The 20,082-nt window shown below is 39.6% G+C and overlaps 1 protein-coding gene across 2 annotated transcripts in view; it reads right to left on the bottom strand.

The window, feature by feature from the left end:
• Positions 1 to 7,601: 7,601 nt before the first annotated feature.
• LOC136424849 (transmembrane 9 superfamily member 1-like) overlaps positions 7,602 to 20,082 on the bottom strand; it is a 33,188-nt gene continuing 20,707 nt past the window's right edge. For both annotated transcript variants that reach the window (XM_066413528.1, XM_066413529.1), the window contains one exon: positions 7,602 to 8,077. In XM_066413528.1, the coding sequence (XP_066269625.1) occupies positions 7,876 to 8,077 (202 nt within the window). In that variant the 3' untranslated portion in view covers positions 7,602 to 7,875. The remainder of the gene's footprint in view (positions 8,078 to 20,082) is intronic.

The raw sequence follows: 20,082 nt of genomic DNA, 5'->3' as shown, positions 1-20,082 counted from the left end.
CTTGGTTAGAGGTTATTCTGAGGTTCCTGTGGGATGTCCTCAGCTGGAATGTCCCCTGGTTTCAGACAGGTGAAGTTGAGGTCGCGAGGTGAGTTGAGGGTTATTGACTTGGAATCTAGGTTCAAGTTTCAGTATCCCTAGTGTTGTGGCTTTGCGAAAGGCACTCTGCACCTATTTCCTCACCCGACTCAGGTGAAAATGAGTACCTAGCTTCGGTAAGGGACGTCCTCTCGAATGGGACGTAAAGCCGGAGGAGAGTCACACATCGAGCACGTTAAAGAGCCCACCACGATTCTCGATAACTGTAGGGGTCCATCCCGGTGTTAGTGGATCAAACCTTACAGTCTGGTCTTACACCGATTGTATCTACTGTACAGAACTAGTGTGATTCGCATAAACAATAAAGGCGGTTAATTACCAGTTATGCAAAACACCAAACAAACAAACAATCAAACAGAACACACAAGTACCAGGTGTCTTGTCCTCAGATGCCCTCAGTTCAAGGGTAAAAGTGGTCTATAAGATTTTATATTCAAGACGTGCCTTAGCTTAAAGCTTCTTCTTCGGGACGTCTCTCATGGCCCAGCCATGATATGACTGCAGACTTCTGTTTTGGACGTCTTATGCTTCTTAAGTACGTCCCTTAAGCGGACTTCATGACGACGCTGTGCAGGTCGACTTCGTATCGTAGTGATACTTTCTTATGATATTCCTTATAGGTACTACCTTGAGACGCTCCTAAAAGACCATTAAAAGACACTCTTTGAGAATACTTGTTTGAAATGCCCTTAAAGGCACCTCCTTAAGTTAAAGGCAATCTTCAGATATTCCTTTACACACACCCGGCCTATCAGAACATAATATGTCATGAGATATGAATAAAAAAGAAATGTTTGCACTAGTTGTCTCTCATAGTGAATCTAGATAAGACAGCGCCAAACGAAAAATTGATGAACGAATGAGCCGAAAATAGATCAACAACCACAACTATATCCAAATGGCCATATATCATACAGCCCTTCCCGTATCCATATAGTATCTGTGACTACCATATATGCGTTTACGGGGCTGTGACGTTTTCTGTCTCCACCAATTTAAGCGTTTGACACAAATGGCCGCGGACGTCCCGCGTTCATATCTAGAAAAGCTAAATACAGGTCACCATAACAGCTCGGGCGGTATGACGTTTATTGAAGTGTGGCCGAAAAGTGGGATCCTAGCGGATCTCAAGCGAACTGCAGCAAACTATTCAACCAGAACGCGTCACTGACAAAATGTTGTGTAAAAAGGTGATCCCGTCAGCCTACTTTCCAAGCAGACTTTTTGAGGAAAGATGACGACAGAATGGAAGTGAGAGTACAACGTCGAAGACGTCTTGGAAGGATCTCGCCCCGTTCCGTGTCCTTAGATGACCGGTCTCTCCCTTGATCTTCGTTCTACTTTTTCCGTGACTCAGGAGGACACCTAAGTGTTATTAAATCATCCGCTGTCGTCTGTTGTAGATAAGACGTTCGACTTCTCACGCGAAGAACATTACCTACTGCTGGGTCCACTCACTTGGAGGCTTCAGTAGAATGGGAGGGCGGACGTCAACGAGTTTTAATCTGAAGAGAAAAAAAAATGACAAAGACGCCGGTTTTCTGCACTTTTTCTTCTTCGTAACTCACTTGAAAAGTCGCTACGGGGGTATTTTACCCCTTGAATGAATAGATGGAAGTGATTTTGAAAAGAAACAAATGGGTAGGAGAAAGGTAGAAGTTCTAGCTACATGTTCTTTTAATGACTAGTTTGAAAAGTTAGGGTAAGCTTGTCGGACATTCGGACGTTATCGCTATAGTAAAGGACCGACCAAACAATCACTGAACACAATATATTGAGGATTACATACACTTATGCCTACACAGACACACACATACACACACACACATGCACATACACACACACACACACACATACACACACACATGCACATACACACACACACACATACACACACACACAAACACACCAATGAAATTTGGTTTCCACTTTGATTATTTCAAAGACACAGATGTATAGAAAATGAAACAATAAGGGATTTTCTGTTCTTCATAATAGCGATCTGCCCCTCCCTTTTCTTTCTTGTCTATAACAGCCTTAACTAGTGCGGCTCCTTTGAATATGACAATTCTTCTCCAGTGGATCCATTATGAAGATTGCCACTAGTCGTGGGAGGGGGGCACCCATTGTTTGATGACGTCAGAACTGTCTGTGCCCAAGTTGGAGAGGAGGGGCAATCACGTCAGAAGAATGGGAGGGTTAAACTGATTACTGGTTTAATCTGGTTCATAATAAAGAAGTCTGACGAAGTTAAAACGGCGTGTTGGTCCAATTTCAATCAGTTTGCAGTCTGCCTATAAAAACGCTGATTTAGCATAAAAGGAACAGTTCTCAATTCTACATAACTTTATGAATGTTAGACATCCAAGTAGACAATGTTTTAAACACAAATCAATCCATACAACTTGGTAAGATACGGAGATTCCTTCCGGACGTTTCGAGTGACATCCATCACTCTTCTTCAGCGTTAGCGTCACTAGTAGAATGAATTGGCAAAACAAGGCAATGCAAGTATACTTGAAGTGTATAGTTTTGCACTTATTCTAAAACATTAATGCTCACTTCATAACGAAAGCGGTAACAGTCCTGAAAAACCAAGGAGGTTTAAGATATATTATAAACCTCGTCAAAAAAACTGAACTGGTCATGATGTTTCTTGACTCCAGACTAACTCAGTTAGTGTTGGTGAGATATCAGCTGACTTAACTCAATATAAGGGCTTTTAAGTCAGCTAATCAGACGGCCTGTTATGTAACGTAATTCATTATCATTTGCAAAGGTCAGTGACTCTTGGGTTACTGGAGTTTAAGTGAAAGACAGTGATTTACTTGGAACGAACGTCCTTGAAAATAAGGCCATGTTGATTTTATTATATTAATGATATCCTCGTGCGCATCAATTTTCGTCAGTTTCAAAACAAAAAAAGGTTTTCGATTTGCTGTAAATCGTACAAAGCAGCGAAATGATGAAATGTATGCCGTTAATTTGCAAACGAATATTTCACTGTCATCCACATTATCAAATCAACATGACCTAATAAGAACAGAAAAGTTTGTAACCCGTTGTCTCAAGGCGTCTCCTGAATCTATGTCAGCGGTACCAAAGAGCGGTAGTTGTAACAGAATGAAGATTAAAAACAAAAAGTCTAAAAATTCATATTCGGTAAAACTAACGATATAATAGTATGACCAGGAGCTTCAACAAAAGGTGGCATTGCCAACTGGATTGTGTATTAACGGTAATATCAGAAGCTGAATCTCGGTTCTGAATCGGCTGCTGGAATCCGGTGTAGAAAATGGCTGCTGAATGGGCTGCTAACTTCAGGTTGGATGAACGAAGGACAGCAGTAACTGAAGTCAAACTTTAATCTATGATTATTGCACGAAGTCGCCAAGCGTATATATAAGTGTAACTGGTTGTTTTAGTGAACTGCGTCACCCTGAGAACGGCCTGAACACCACGAGACATACGCATTTCCGAGTAACGTTAGTAAAGCATTGCAGACCTGTCCTTGGTGCTGAACACGATATCGGCGCGATACGCGTTTCTTTTTGTCCTCAGTATTGCTTACTCTCCAAGCAGATCTACCGGAGGCAAGGCAGTAATCCAAAGGCCCAAAACTGTATCCAACTGGCCTGTTTGGATACTGTCTTGCCACCAGTGAATCTGACTGGGTATCAAGCATTGCTTACTCTCCAAGCAGAGGTTAGGCTCCGACTTATTTTGGCTCTTTTTAGATATTTTCTGCTGATCTTTCTCTTTGTCAGTTTTTCTTTACATTTTCGGATAATTTGATGGTCCTATTAGCAAACTTTTCAAAGAGGAAAATGCGAAAGAAAATAATTTATTTTTTTGGTATATCATGTTCTGTGTGTTCAGTCATTTATTCGACCTTCCTGACCACTCGGACTGCATCATGAAGGCAAAATTCTTTTGGCTCCACATTTTTTTCTTTGAAAACTTGCATCATTTTTGGCGTGCCCAGAGGATGTCATCTACATAATCAAATCAGTAACGTTATGGCCTTACTGTTAAACATTTAGAGTGATTTCAACGCAAAAAGGACAAAAACACAACATACTTTACCCCCATTTTATTTCTCCTATATAAGTCCCAAATATCCACATTTTGCATACGAGCCTAATACGATCCCTACTGCATCAATTCTGATGTTTGAGAGAAAATTATTCCCTCAAACTGGACTGCTTACACATAGTGAAATTGTCGTGTATATACATGACCAAGCTTAAATATCTCCTAAGAAAACAAACAGAAAACTACAACAGCGACTTTCAGTCTACAACTTACGGAACTTCTAGGAACTAATAACCAACAAAAAGAAGCGTTCTAGATTTCACCACAGACATAGATTGGGGCTGTAACGCCCCTTTTGATTGGTCCATTAAATACACAATGCAAATCAATGACAAGCATCACCCAATAAGAAAACACCCTTAACCAATGAATGTACACATTGAAAATAAGTACACTAAAAATTATCATTTGGACAAGAGTTTAACATACTAGTATATAGAATAGATACAGAAAATAGCATAGAACTCTACAGTTATACATATTCTTCCTGTCTCAAAAATATCACCATTTTCTACAGCATAGTTGTAACGGCTCAGCAAACTATTTTTGTTTACCACTATACATATGTACTAAAGGAAAAAGTGTAGTTTCAACTATACATTTCAACTCAGGTAGAATATGGAAGTCTTTTGGGATGGGGTATAGGGAGGTGGGCAAATTTTGAAAGAGGAACAAAAGAGTACGAGATAAATGTAGGTAGTGAGGGAGTTAAACATACAAATATCTTCATACACAAATCATTTCTTTTCATAAACTTCTTTTGACAATTTCTGAAGCAGCGCAATGACTTTACGTTTAACATTTCCACCTAACAAAAACGAAAAATTTAAACCACTGATCTAAGAAACAACAAATACCTTACAATGCCACAGTAATTCTTATTCCATTTCTAAGATCTACTTATACCTTCAGATGACTCTTCTTTGAAAATAAAAAAAAGAGCTGCCTTACACTTTCAATTAATCAGCTTCTAATTTTCTAACTTAGAATCAAGTTTATGCCAGCCGGAAGTATACGTGGAGACTGGCATTTTCTACCAATAAAAGAACATGGGGAGGGGGGAGGGATATACATCTATATGATGCTGTATCTATTTATATACACAGCAGTGGAAAAATAAGGATAGGGAAGGAGTCAGCATACTTTCTGTATTTTTTTTCAATGGACCAGCCTTAAAGAGTTGACTACAATTCCAGTGGAAATACATCATGTACAAGGCTCAAGTGACTTGTATTGTACTGTACATTAAGGATGGCAGGTATATTTACATCCTTTAGTTTACAGAATCGACTATATAATAGATGTTATAATCTAACATACTGAATTGTATAACACTACTCTAAACACACACAAACACTACACACTTATACAGTCCAATTGCTACATAAACAGTAACATATAAGCCGGTAGGCAGTCCATGTCATCTGCTACTGAAACTAGTATTGCAAGTCTATCCATAAAAGTTTCTGGCTTTAAGTCTTTTTTTTTCCCAACAAAATACGGGTAAGAAAATTTCCTGAAGTTACATGATTATCAACACCTAGGTTGCAATGGTATGGCCACAACAATTATATTAGCTGGTTCTCTGATCTAAAGAAATACAGTAATGCTGTATTGGAATACATTGTATCAATAGAATACAGTCTAAAGCTTATTGGTTCACACAGTACATATATCAAGAAGTGAACATAGACAGAGTAAGTTTTCCTTCCAGTTTTTCTGAAAAAATTGAGAAAATTAATTGGTGTGGCATAACGTAACTTTTAACAATAAATGCAAAGCATGACATTTTCGTATCAAATCCTGCAAAGAAAAATGATGGAAACTAACTTGCTCGGAAATATTTTGCATGATCCAGATATATTTATGGGTTTTCAGTATGAAAAAAATTGTATTATTTTAGATAGACCATCACTATTAAAGGATCATTGATAAAACCTGATTTAAATGGCAATGAAAAAAAAACAAATAACAAAACTATCATTATTTCTCAAAACACCCAAAACTCTAAACAATCATAAATTACATTTGCTTTTACTACACAATTATATAACTTACACCCAAATCTCACCAATTTTTGGCATAAATGTAAATTTTGTGGAAACAAAATCTAGAAAATCTGATGAAGGAAAAAAAGAGAAAAAGTGGTCATTTTGAACAACATGACCAAAGTTAAAGTTGCACAATTCTGAGTGAGTTACATGTAAACTATGTTTTGATGTAACATCCATAAAAATTGACGATGTTTTTATTGCTATGCTACTGTTGTTTCTACTACAAACTCAATGATACTGCAAATTCAAGACTCAAACTGTGCGAAAATATTAGGTGTCGTGAATGAAAATGAATTTTACATTCCTTTCTGAGAATTGATGTCTTTAAGCTCCAAAATTGGCATACATGTATCTATTTATCCCACCATTATGAGCCAAACTCCCCTTGTAAATCATTCTTCCTACTTGGCTAACTTTTACCATTTTTCAACCAGCGTACAATGTAGTTAGTCTGGTAGAGACAAAGCAAAAATCTGTGGCGACTACATATAAACATTCAAAAGTTGATGTATTATGTCTTTGTTGTGCATCTTTGAAAATCATAACTTTATCCTTGCAATTTGGCTAAAATTTACTATTTTTTAGCCAGCGTAGTAAGTCTGGTGAACGCTTGGCAAAATCCTGTGGCGACTACAGATAAACATTAAAAGGTGCTATATCATGTAAGCTGAAAGGTCCTTTTTTGTTGAGTGTTTTTGAAAACCGTGACTTTATCCTTGTAAGCCCAGCTGTCTGTGTTTGCCGACCAATGCTGCGTGTTAGGTCAAAAAGCAGCTATTTTCACAGTAGCGGATTAACAACTCAAACACAGACTGACTCAAAGTCTACCAGATACTGTAGCATAATACTTGACCTAGATTGCAGTGGGATCGGCCAATGTTCTGTTTAACTTTACAATTTCCAATCATGCTAGATGGCTAACATAACACAGGTCACTTAACAGTGGGAAAGACTTCAAAAGTTAACTTTTTAATTAAGCAGAATTTGTCCTGTGGCCAAACATGTATATTAATATTAATGAGAAAGCAACACCCTACTTAATTTTCAAGTAAAAGTTGTCGAAATTCAGTGGCCAAACAAGTACTGATAGTCACTTTGAATGTACAAAATGTAAACAGACTCAGGGATTCGGAAAATCCAATTAACATTCAGGCTAAGTATCTCCATAACAACAGACAACGACAGGAATGAAAATGCCACAATTTAGAGGGAGAGCATTTCAAATCCATCTTTGGGTTCATGTTGATTCTTAATATTAATTAGATTTTCCAAAGTCACAGTATTTTTCAAAATCTGTGTACTACATGCATGAGGCATCTCTTCAGGTTGATGTAGATGTAGCAAATGAAGTTAAGCGAAGAAGTCTTTCAATATCTTAAGTTACCATTGTCCCAATAATACCAAGAACAAAGTATGTCTTAGTCCATGTAGAATCTAAATGTATGAAGACTTGTCAACAGTAGATATCCACCGTGTACTAGCCAGCAAGTGTCTTAGTCCATCTTCAGATTGATGTGGATGTAGCGGATAAACTTGAGGGAAGCGAAGAAGGAGACAGTGTCTTTCAAAATCTTAAGTTACTATTGTTCAAAGTATACACTGTTTACTACCCAGCAAGTGGCATCTCTTAGTCCATCTTGAGATTGACGTAGATGTAGCGGATGAACTTGAGGGAAGCGAAGAAGGAGACAGTTCCCAGACTGAGGAAGAAGGCGTAGCAGATGAGGATGGTGTAGCCGAAGAACTCCACGGTCTGGAGCGTGCCGGACATGTTGGAGCGCTTGTAGTAGTAGAACAACGCATACAGGAAGATGAACACACCGGTGGACCTATAGGGAAGAAGAAAATAACGATTAACATCAATTTTTTACAAAACCAAAGCCTATGGAACTTGGTGAAAGTGATCTTCAAACAGTTAAGCTCAAATGAACTCAATAAACAGATGAGCTAATCTTCTACTGGTCATGACAGAGAAGACAGACGCTATGTACAGTATACATTGTATACAGGTTTATTGTACCGCGGAAATTCCCCTAGCTCTTTTCGACAGTACAGTGAATAATGGACCACGGCTTAACATCCCGTCCTAAGGACTGCGCTTTTTTCCGGTAGCATGCATGTCGGGTGAGTGACACAGCCGGGATTCAAACTCACGACTTGTGAGTTACTTCTGTTGGTCGTTTGGACCAAACAGAACATGTGTAGCATTAAAAACATTATTCTGACTTCTGAAATCATAATTATCTCATAATAGATCTTTGAAAAAAAAACTGCTTAGAGTTTTCACTTTTCAAAACACTACAAATCATTACAAGTGACCTAAATACTTTAACATTTGATAATACATTTGAATGCATAACCGCCGACAGTCACTCTGTCTGGTGCAACCAAGAAAAACAAAGGCATGTTTTCCTACAACATGTCCAGGATCTAGTCTCATTGTTCACTAATACTCCATGTATGAGCTGCTTATTTGTTAGCAAAACATCGTCTATTTCTGGCCACAACGTACGTCATCAGATGGAACAATAACATCATCAGGAAAACGAAGAATAACAAATTAGGCACAATAGGTTTTTGAGCTGGGAGTGGTGGCACAAATTCCAGTTTGCTTGTAATGTTGTTGACAATGTTATACTTAGAAGAAAAGTTAGAATGTTAAAATGTTTTGATGTCAGGCAATTTAATGTTAGGAAAATGTCAACTTGATATATACAAGTATCAAGTAACAGACATTTTTTTCCTTGTGTTACAGTACTCAATATCAACTTATTTTCTAGAGCTTATTAATCAACTGTTTTTGCCTTAGGCTTTAGTTGCCAAAATTATTTTTTATTTCTTGAATTATAGGTGCAAACACACATACATTTGTATATATTAACAAAAAGCTCTCATCGGAGAACATCCTTCCTAAGGTAATAAAATAGAATGAAGAAATACCCAGCCCAACCTAAGTCTACACCAAAACATTGCACAGAATGTCCTTGACAGGACACACCTACAACAGGTGTTCAGTCTCACACCTGACAGGTGAGAATCACACGGCTACTGACACCTGTCAGTGTGTCACACAAGGGAGGTAGAGCACCTGATCACACTTAAGTATCAGTCTAGTGGATACCTTTTTTTAAAACTAAAGATAACCTCTCTCAAAAACCTCTCTCAAAGATAACAATTTGATTCAAATCTAACTACAAATTGTAGCTTTGACATGAAATGTCTAAGCCTCATCACAAAGATGACAATTTACCACTAAATCTTAGATTCAGGTCCACTACCCTCCCCTAGTGCATGTACATGTACAGTACCTACGCAGATGGCATATCAGTGCCATTTTATTTTCTATTCTTTATCATACATGTAGACAACCAATTGAGGCAGTCAGTGCTTTGTATGCCTCTTGTGCCTAGTAAGAACATTGCAGGCTCCACGGCTCACTTTCAGTAAGCAAACACACCTTCTATTCAAACCCAAATCACCAAAACTCCTCACAAAAAGACGCTGTCTTGTAAGAGAATTGAGAAAAGCCATGCGGCTTAAATGCACCCTTAACAATTGTCCCATCCCTCCTCAAAAAAGGTAAAGCAGTCATCCTCAATTGAGGTGAAGCATGATGATTTTCAAGTAGCCAGTATTACTATTAGTACACTGCAACTTTGCTATGGCTCATGTTTTCACCCAATCACATTGGGTTACCCCTAGCACCCTTATTGAAAAGTGTGTTGGGTTCTTATAGGTGCAGACAGAGGTGTGATTCCTGTTGCTACAGGAGGCAAAAGGAAAACTCAGTGTTTTAAGCTCACTGCTCAAATAATATATTAGGACAATGGTAAGACGAAGGGATGTCCCTATAGTTCAACTGGTAGTAGCCTCACACTTGAGCTCCTGGTTCCAATCAGTTGCTAACTGGGGGAACCGGTTCAATCCTGGGACAGGACAACTCAGTTGGGGTTGCACTTGTCTTTCAGAAGGGACTTAAGAAGGTGCCTCGAGCACGCTTAAGGGGAAGGGCTAGCAACTCCTTCCTGTAAAAACATACCCTGCTACAGAAAAAGCAAGGAAACTTGCTGCCCTATGTACCACTAGGAGCTAAAAGGGTCTGAACACACAAACGAAGGAACAAACAGTAAGAAAAAGCATACATGTATGTTCACAATGTGATTACTTTAAGAAGTTCAACATAAAACCACCGTCAATGTTCCACGATGAACAGCAACTTAAGTTGAAATGTAGAACTTCAAACACTGTGCCCTTGAATGTTTAGAAAAAGCCTTTGAAGTTGGAAATGACTTCGAGAATTCAAAGCGGCCAGTGTTCGAGCTTCCGTGCCGAGGTGGAAGATCCCAGCATTCCACCAGTGCATGTTATGTCTGCCTTTAAGCCTCAGAAATAACCACAGCGTTGGAAGGGCCATCCTTATACCTGGGACCTCTAATTCCTACAGATTAGCCTGGTCTTCTGCCAGGAAACTTTTACTCAGGCTACTGTAAATCGTTTTAAGTCTGCGGGTAGTTAATTTCACAGTAGGAGGGAAAAAAGGGATTCGTGGTTGGAACAGAACAGTAAGTTGAGAAGTAAGATACAGCACACATTCGCGGTGTGATGAGTTTGCTGTGAGAACGCACTGTGAAAACAGTGAACATAAAACCACTGCAAATATGCAATATGATTTACAGTATTTCCACCTTAAGGATTTGTACTGCACTTGTTAGTACAGCTCTAATAGCTGTAACAGAATTAGGCAATAACAATGTAGTATCATGGATAACATCATTGATTCTCACCTACATGTATGTGTACATTGAATTCCCTTGCAAAAAACATGGATCTTTTTTCAATTTAAAATTTATACATTTATAGCTTGCAACCCTTTTCATGTTCTATGGTATTGCACATTACCCAGTTATAAGAAGAATACAGATAGAGGTCAAGAGGAGATGGCAACTGATATCTAGATCTACTTAGCACTCAGCACTTATGAAAAAGAGTATGAGAGTTGGACAGAGCCCCTGCTGTAGTGCTTGCATAACTGTGTGGCCCAAGGGCGGTAGAAATAGTGATGGGCAACGCCTTATACACCAAAAAGTGTGGGAAGGTATTTAACTCAACACCACATGTAGTCAGGGCTTTTCACATTTGACCCCACTATTGACAAAATCAAGACAGTCATCTTGTAGAGTTTTTCTTGCCCATATTTCTTTTTTCATTTTGTCATCCATATAATACTATGTATAAAATCACTTGATGTGGCCATACTGGTTAGTTAGTTGTGAGCTATAGAAACGGAGATGAGCTCTGCCTATACACTGAAAGGTGTGGGAGCGATTTTAACACCATATTTAGGCTGTCTTCTTTTAACATTTGCAACCCCTCTATTGTCCGAATCAACTCATCTTTAATTTTTGGGGTGTACAGTTCTTTTTGTTTTCCTATATTTGAGGCTTTAACTTAAAAGAAAGTTATCCACAAAATCACTTGCTGTGGCCTTACTGGTTGGTTAATCGCGAGCCTTGCCGAGAAAACTCGGCATGCGCTGTCAGCTCCCAGTCGAGCGTACGAGAGCGAATAAAGAGGCGCGGGAGAAAGGCTGAACCGACATCCATTTACTGTCGTAACATCAGAATCTTTGTTGTTAAGTCAGCGTAGAAAGGCTTTCTCTTTCTTCACAGCCACTTTGGGCTTTGTGCCAGTTTGTAGAGCGCACTTAGAGAGTGTAAAAATGCTAAAAGGACAAGTTAAAGCTGCCGGAACCTTCGCCGAGTACGGATCCCAACAATGTTCCACCACTGTGGAAAGTGCAAAATGTTGTTCTTTCCTGTGATCAAGTATTGGAGGGGCTGTCGCACATTGTGAGCAGAGTTGTCCTAAAATGTAGATACAGTCTGCTGACAATGGAAATACAGTTAATTACAACAATAACATTGGCCGACACAACAGAAAAGAGTCAGAGAAACAGTGTTAAGTACTCATTTATACATGCTAATTTGAACCTCTTTCCTGCAATGTTGCCCTTACTTAAGACAACACATACTGCACAAGACATTTCTTGTGTCAAATTCCGGACGAAAAGTGTCACTTTCTGACGCAGCTTTGACAGGATGAAGAAGACATTATAACTTTCTCTTTTCTGATTTCTTAACCTTAAGCCTTAGACAGCTCATTCATGTGATAGCATTCCATACTTTTTGTAGCCTTATACAATGTACACTTAGTATTTTGTAAAGTGAGCATGCCTATGTTTTTTTAAGAAGATGAGAAAACATAATTATTATATTCTACATTTATGCGTTGACTGTGTCACATGTATGTGTCAATGAGTTACATTAAGAATAATTCAGTTTCAACATATTTTGTATAATATGCAATTTTGAATATACATACATGTATAAACAAAATGTAGGTATGGCTATACCTTTAATATATTTCAAGTGTTGTGAATAATACAGAACTCAAGTTAACACAAAGCCTGAAAGTTTTTTGTGATGCACCAGTTCCTTCTATTGTACGTCTGCCTCTTCAGACATCTTAAAATCTCAAGATTAACCAAGAAAACCCTGGTGGCTATTTTTAACCCCCTCTGACGCAGGCCGTGACACTTAAGAAGGCGGGAGTCTTATCTTTAAGACAGGTGAAGGCCGAGCGGTCTTCCATATGACCTGAGGTGCGTTTATCTTAGATTGTCATCTTAATTATGTCTTCAACACTAAAGACACTTCCTTAAATATCACAATGTGTGGATTACTCTTCATAACAAGAAAATGAACTTTCAATTATTCATCTTACAGACTTACAGAATTATAAACGTCTTAAATTCCTACTTATCCTGGTCTTAGGCTTCTTAACCTACTTCCACCTGTTGTAGGCTTACTTCCACCTGTCTTCTTGAAGACATGATAGTCCACAGGTGAGCTCTAAACACACCTGTCCTCCATATTGCAATCCAAAACATGGGTAACATGTACATTCATATTAACCTTTAGTACACTAAAGTAGCAGTTTGGCACCCAATTTCCTATTGCTTACAGAGTTAGGCAGCAGGGAGAAGGTTTAATTATTCTATAAAATGTGTTCTACTTTTAGCCTGGCTCATTTTGGAACATTTCAAATGTGTTTTAGCCAAACACATTTTGGAATGTTTAAAATTGTGTTTTAGCTACCTGAGTTTGCACACCTGGAATTTTCTTAAATGTGTTAAAAGCCCCCGTCACACATAGCCAACCATGGCCTTCCGATCTTCACCGGACCTGGTCGGGAATTAGTAATGAGCAAGGTCATCTGTGGTTGGGAGTTGTTCTGCAAGGGTACCTAATAGTCATAAAACCAATGCATGGTGCAGACAGTCAAAGATTAGGACAAAGCTCCAATTTTAGGTGCATGAAAGTATAATCTTATTTTATGCATCCAATATTTTGAGCCCTGAACGAAGCAAATTAACAATCAAAGGGCAAAGACAGGATTTGGCAATGTTTTGAAATACACCATACTTTAAAATCCCACGACTTAAAAGGAAAAATCCTGGCTGTGTATATAACTAAGACCTTCTGACGTACAAAATAAAATCTAAGACGTCGGTTCTTTTGTCTTGAAGAGGGGTGAAGGTCAGGAGACGTCTGAAAGGTCTTAAGGTGAACCCTTCTTTCATTGTTGTCTTAATGATGTTTTAGAGCCTCAAGAGGTGGCCGGATGTGCCTTAAAGCGTGGATCTGTTTTCATTAGCAAGTTGATAGCACCATTTGGGTCATTTCATTCATCACTTTTGGTTGATAGACACCTGTTGGGTTTTTACAATAGATCCCTCCAATCTGTCTATGATAATCATAATTATTGTTAAATCCTAGTAATCATACTTATCGTTAACATTCGTCCAATAATCAGGTCTAACTTACATAAGTGGGGAAGGAAAATTATCTAAAGGTTGGGCTGAAAAAGAGATCAACTACATGTATTGTTTCATTTTCTTCTTCAACTTCAACTTGTTTAACCCCCAGATAACCCCGCGAGGGGCAAAGTAGGGGGGGGGGGGGGGGGGGGGAGAGGAGGTCCCAGGCTAAGGCGGGCAGGCCTCCAGCCTGTCGCGGTATGACTCAACGGTGGGAGCCGTAACAACCACGCCAGACAGGGCGTTCCACTCGGTGATGGTGCGGGGGAAGAATTAATGTTTGTAAGAGTCTGTCCGGGCATTAAGTGGTTCTTGCACAAGCTTTTAAACATTTCTAAGGACTGACTGCACCAAATTTTATATGGATCTCAATATTTCTTATTCTTGCTTGGTTACATGTATAATGGGTGTGTGAGAAATCTTGAATGATACTTATTATTTTTGTAAGCAAACAAGAAAAACACCTCCGCATGGATGTTCTTATTTTCTCACCTGTGTAAAAAGATGTCTACAATTTCAACACAAAATTTTTATTTGTTCTTTTACAGTCTTGTGCCAAAGTATACTGCCTTTTGCCTAACTGTCAAAATTACTTCATGGTGATCACCAAAAAGGAAATAATGTGAATAAGTGTGGCAATTAAAAATTATTGCCATAGCGAAGGCATCTGGATTGATCTTACTTCACTGTAAGGAAAGTACCAGCGTAGCACTCTAGATCTTAGTTCTGCCATAAAATATAAAACGCACTTAGAAATAAGAAAGGAATCTGCCAAGCAGATATAGAAAGGCACCATGTAACTCGAGGAGTTCCTAGCATATATGTAAAGGCCGGAGTACACTCCCTTTGTAGTGCCTTTTTCTCTGGCATTGTTGGATAGGTGGAGTAAGAAACTAGGCCGGAAGTTTAGAAAATCGGTTTGCTGGGGCTCCTATGATCGTTTTGGTTGTTATTATAGCTCTGTAGGATGTGTTTTCGAGGAGCTACTGTTGTTTTTCCGACACCGCACGCCTCCCCGTAACAAGCGGTAACCCAAGTTATTTATCGTTCCGTTTAAAACTTTGCCTTTCTTTATAAGCTTGAATCTCCTCAAGCTTTGGTTTTCACAGAGGTTTCTTGGTGGGAGGCATGATGTTTAGCACGTTCTTGTGATAATAGATCAACTGGGATGTGCAAACCCTTTCCAAAGCTAGAATACTAGATTCGGTGAACTCCCTGGCACACTCCCAGCAGTACGAAATCGGACACCACGTAAAAGTAGGTCATCTGTCATCGACAGCTGAGTGCCTGGATGCCAGACGTGCTAATGAGGTATCAAGTGACAGGCGGGCATCCACAGAGTTGGACGGACGGATTCCTGAAATTCCTGTGGAATTCTGGGAATTCTTGCAAATCGGGCGTAAAATATACTATTAAGCTCGCCCCTAAGGCTTCGCTAAAATCTGGCCTGTCATTCAATTTTCCAATCCAGCAGTCTACATGAGAGGGAAACCCATATTCACCACAACACAGCCAAAACCCTGAGAACCAAATGTCTCTCTGTATGTCCTTTTCTGACCAATGACAGATCATGTTTCACAACAGATGGAAGATTAGAAGGTGGGAATAAAAGGAAAGACCAGCATTCCTGAACTGGTATTTAAGCCATACTGATTTGATTATATGGATGCCATCCTCTGGGCACCCCAAAACTGGTGCGAGCATGGGTAAAAAAGAAAAGTTGTCTTCATTATAAACTAAGACAGGAAGGTTGAACAAATGACTGAAGACATAAAATGTTCACTGTGTAAGAAGTAAGTTAAGAAGTAAGTTTCCAACAAAATCAGTACTACTGACGATTAGGAAAAGAGGAATTTATCATTAGCATCCATTTTCTGATATTATTTTTCCAATATATGGCATAAATATGTTCATTTTGCAGCTTTTTTGTACAATTTACAGTATGGTTGCAAACTTTTTTTTGTGTGGAAACAGCCAAAAATTGATGCGTCATCCACATAATAAAGTCAGTATGGCCTCACCTGGGAAAACGTCAGGAATCCAGCGTATTGTTTCCCCTGGTTTGTTTCTAGATACAGATTAGTTCCACATGACTTGGTCATCTTCTCTATTTGACAGGCGCAGTGCACATTTCACAGTAAATTGTGTGGAAGAAGGGGGTTTGATTAAAGAGATTCTACAACTGCAGTTAGCAAGTTGTAATTCTTGAAAATTTTGCAGTGGTTTAATATGTTCACAGTTTTTGCAGTGACTGCTTCAATGTGAACTCAAAACCGAATCGGATGTTTCTATGACCCCGTTCGTACTAAGTCGCCCAAGTCATCGAATCCCTGAAGCCGCCGAGGCCGCATTCCTTCATACCAGGGGTCGAAAGAGCGCGAGTTGTAAAATATCGAGATCCTTTCAGTTATGCCTATATTCCCACTTCCCCGAAGATGGTCATAAGAATGTGTGTCTCTTCGTCATCCCAGACACCAAAATCGCCTGATTTTGCTATATTTCCGCGAAATATGCCACCAAGTTTGGAGGTAAGCGAATATCGTGTTTTGGTGGTAAATAAGTGGCACGGAAATACTGACGTCATACATGACCCCTTGAACCATGTCCGGGTCAATATGCAAAGTAATGCGCTTGATGAGGATTGAGCGGCTTGGACCGTTCATACTAAGACGGAAGGCGGCTAAGCCAGTAGTAATCCACCTCCGGAGGTGGATTTGCTGCGTTGCGGATTGGGCGGCTTCACATGCGAATTGGAGCGTTCATACTAGGCTGCAACAATGCGGCCTTGGCGACTTCAGCTATTCGGGTGACTTGGGGAACAGGGTCTATTACTGACAGTATTGTGACTACATGTAACACGCTACCATGAACAGAAAACCACTGCAAACACTCTATTTTCTACCTACCAGGAAATCAAACCATCACAAACTTTAATAAAGACAGGCATTAACAGTATAGTGCCACAGCTACTTTTGTACAGAATGGCTGGTTACAGATAACATTTTTCTCGAATAGAAATTACCGGAAATTGGCCAGAGGGCCAGTTTCAGCATCACAAAACCAGCAGGCAGGTGTTCGAAATTGTTTCGGAAAGGGCGCCTTTAAATCATCAAATTCCACAGGTGCACCTCTGGTTGATAGTCTAGAACAATGGCTTGTGTTATCAGAGCACGGATTAACCCTGACAAACCATTCTATGTAAACCAGTCGCCCCATTCAGAACTTATACCAAATGCTGTTGGGTGATAATGTGACTTAATTAAGTTAATTAAAACAGTCAGAAGAGATAACCGACTCGATAGCTCTGCAGAAAAGAATTCCACAGATCCAATCCCTAGAATGAGCAACTGATCTTCCAAGCAGTTTGCCACGAATGCCAACTAAAGCCTTCTTTCACAGTATTATTCATCATTAGGCTGAGCGCTCCAAGCACTGTACGTAAGGTAAAGACAGTTTGATCCACTTACATCAGGAAGATATCCCTACTCTTTTCGATAAGTGCGGCGGGCTCTTAAACATACTCAAAGTACGGCTCTCCAACCTAACCAAAGTACACATTTCACCTGAGTGAATTGAGGAAATTTATGTTAAGTGCCTTATTTCCTTTCCCAAGGGCACAACATCAGGGTATGTCTGGGGATTGAACCAAGAACCTCTTGATTCTCGGTCATCTAGCTGTCAGCATTGTTAAACTTAAAGCTACATGTATCTAATAAGGATGTTCCAACAGCACTTGGTGGCAATGAGCTCCACTCTACGACAGTTCTAGCGATAAATGCTAATACAGGTGTGAATCGAATTACAAAAGACAAGGTTTTGGAAAGGCCCCCCTCCCACACATATTGTTGTTGTTGTTCACCTTGTAGTGCCAAGCGGCACATAGGGCAGCAAGTTCCCTTGCTGTTTCAGTAGCAGCGTATATTTCTATAAGTTAGGGGTTGCTAGCCCTTCCACTTTAACGTGATCAAGGCACCTCCTCGAACACAGGACCCCCATTTTACCCCCTTCTGAATGACAGATGCAGCCCCAACTGAAATGTCCTGTCCCAGGATTGAACCAGGGTCTTCCAGTTACCAACTAACTGAAACCAGGAGTTCAACTGTTAGGCTACAGGGACATCCCTCTCAAATATGCTAACATCAATCATCGAAATGACAAGCGAGATTTTTCAACACTCCAGCCATCACCGGTCATAATATTGTTATCTGCCACCTGTTAAAATTTCCGCCCCTCCCAAAAGTTGTCCCAAACGTTTGCATACCGCAAGCTCCTGGTTAAATAGTAAGGATAAACAGACACTGGGGTTCAAAGGCATCGGTCGCTGACAGGGTGTGTGGAGTTTATGTTCTCGCCATGGCGACAAAGAGGTCTGCACGAGGGTGTGTCAAAACAACGTTCAGGTGAACATGACCTTAACGTGGATAGGGTTGTGAACCTAAACATAACATCAGGTACAGGTACATGTGTGGCGTAATGGTTAGAACATTTGGCTGTCAAACAAGGGGACCCAAGCTCAATCCTGGGTTGCCCCCAGACATGTCTGGACATGCGCCCCAACGTTGTGCCCTTGGCAAAGGCACTTAACACAAATTTCCTCACTTCACTCAGATGTAAATGAGTACCTACATGTAGCTTTGGTTAGGGACGTCCCTCGGATACATGTAGGATGTTAAATGGAGGTCCCGTGTTTGGGGAAAACCACTCCTCACGAACGTTAAAGAACCCACCACACCTTTTGAAAAAGAGTAGGGGCATGCCCCGGTGTGCGATGGTCCAAACCTTACAGTCGGTATATATAGGCTACAAAATCTTCAGCAAGTTGAAGTTGGTACTCTAAGCCTCAAAAGGAAAGAAGACGAAACGTTCAGAGGTTTAGGTACAGGCCCGGACCTGTAACTTCTATTAATATTAATCCACCGGGTTACACAAATCTGACACATTGACAAACAGTGACACCATTAAAAAATATAAGTTACACAAAACTTGAGTGCAGTGTAAAGTCATCCTTGTCTGTCCACTCCAAAAGCACAGCAAGAAAATTGTAAACATGGTCCTCAAAACCTAACCGTACAAAATGACATAATTAGAAATACTTAGACTGATCTGATAACAAAGCAAGGAAGCATCTTGCCAAACAGAAGAGAAACCCCTTTTCTTAAACAACAATGAACAGTGCTTCTAAAGTAACCTCTTAACATATTCTTTAACACTAGTTTTGTTTCTTAAGAAGTATAATACCACTGCATATAAGAAGGGTATTCATACACAATGCTAAGTAATAATTGATTCCACCATTTCCTATGATCAAATATCCATAATAAGCCTACGACAAAAACAGGTGCTCTACATAATAAAGACTTTACAGGAACAACATGGAAATATGATACCCCTTTAGGGATGCTGACAATGGTTTAACCCAACAATGATTAGATAATAGAGGTTTACCATAGCAGTCGGCAGGCTTTAAGCATTACATGTATCTTAACCTATATATTAACTGGAACGGAAGTAATTATTCAATGTTGGTAACATCAATGTGTAATTTTGATTCAGATTCATTTGTTACTGTAAATTGTTGTAACTTTGCAGTAGAGGGTAAGGAAGGCAATTGTGTTTCTTTTGTGTTTTCTTCCGTAAACCGCCTCATGGTGTAACACACCAGTTTTGTACTGACAGTAAGTACATGTACATGTATAAGCTGTGTAAGACCAGACTGTAAGGTTTGATCTACTCACACCCGGATGGACTCCTACTCTTTTCCATAAGTGTGGTGGGTTCTTAAACATGCTTGAGGTGTGGCTCTCCTCAAACATGGGACTTCTGGCTTCCGAAAAAAATATGTCCCTAACTGGAGCTACATTTGTAGGTACTCATTCTCACCTGAGTCGAGTGAGGAAATATATAGGTGTAAAGTGCCTTGAGATTCGAACTCAGAACCTTCAGATTCTAAGTCAA

Source organism: Branchiostoma lanceolatum, chromosome 18 (assembly GCF_035083965.1).
Source record: "Branchiostoma lanceolatum isolate klBraLanc5 chromosome 18, klBraLanc5.hap2, whole genome shotgun sequence".
NCBI lineage: Eukaryota > Metazoa > Chordata > Leptocardii > Amphioxiformes > Branchiostomatidae > Branchiostoma > Branchiostoma lanceolatum.
The sequence above is the reverse complement of the archived record's forward strand: the minus strand, read 5'-3'. Positions and strand labels throughout refer to the sequence as shown.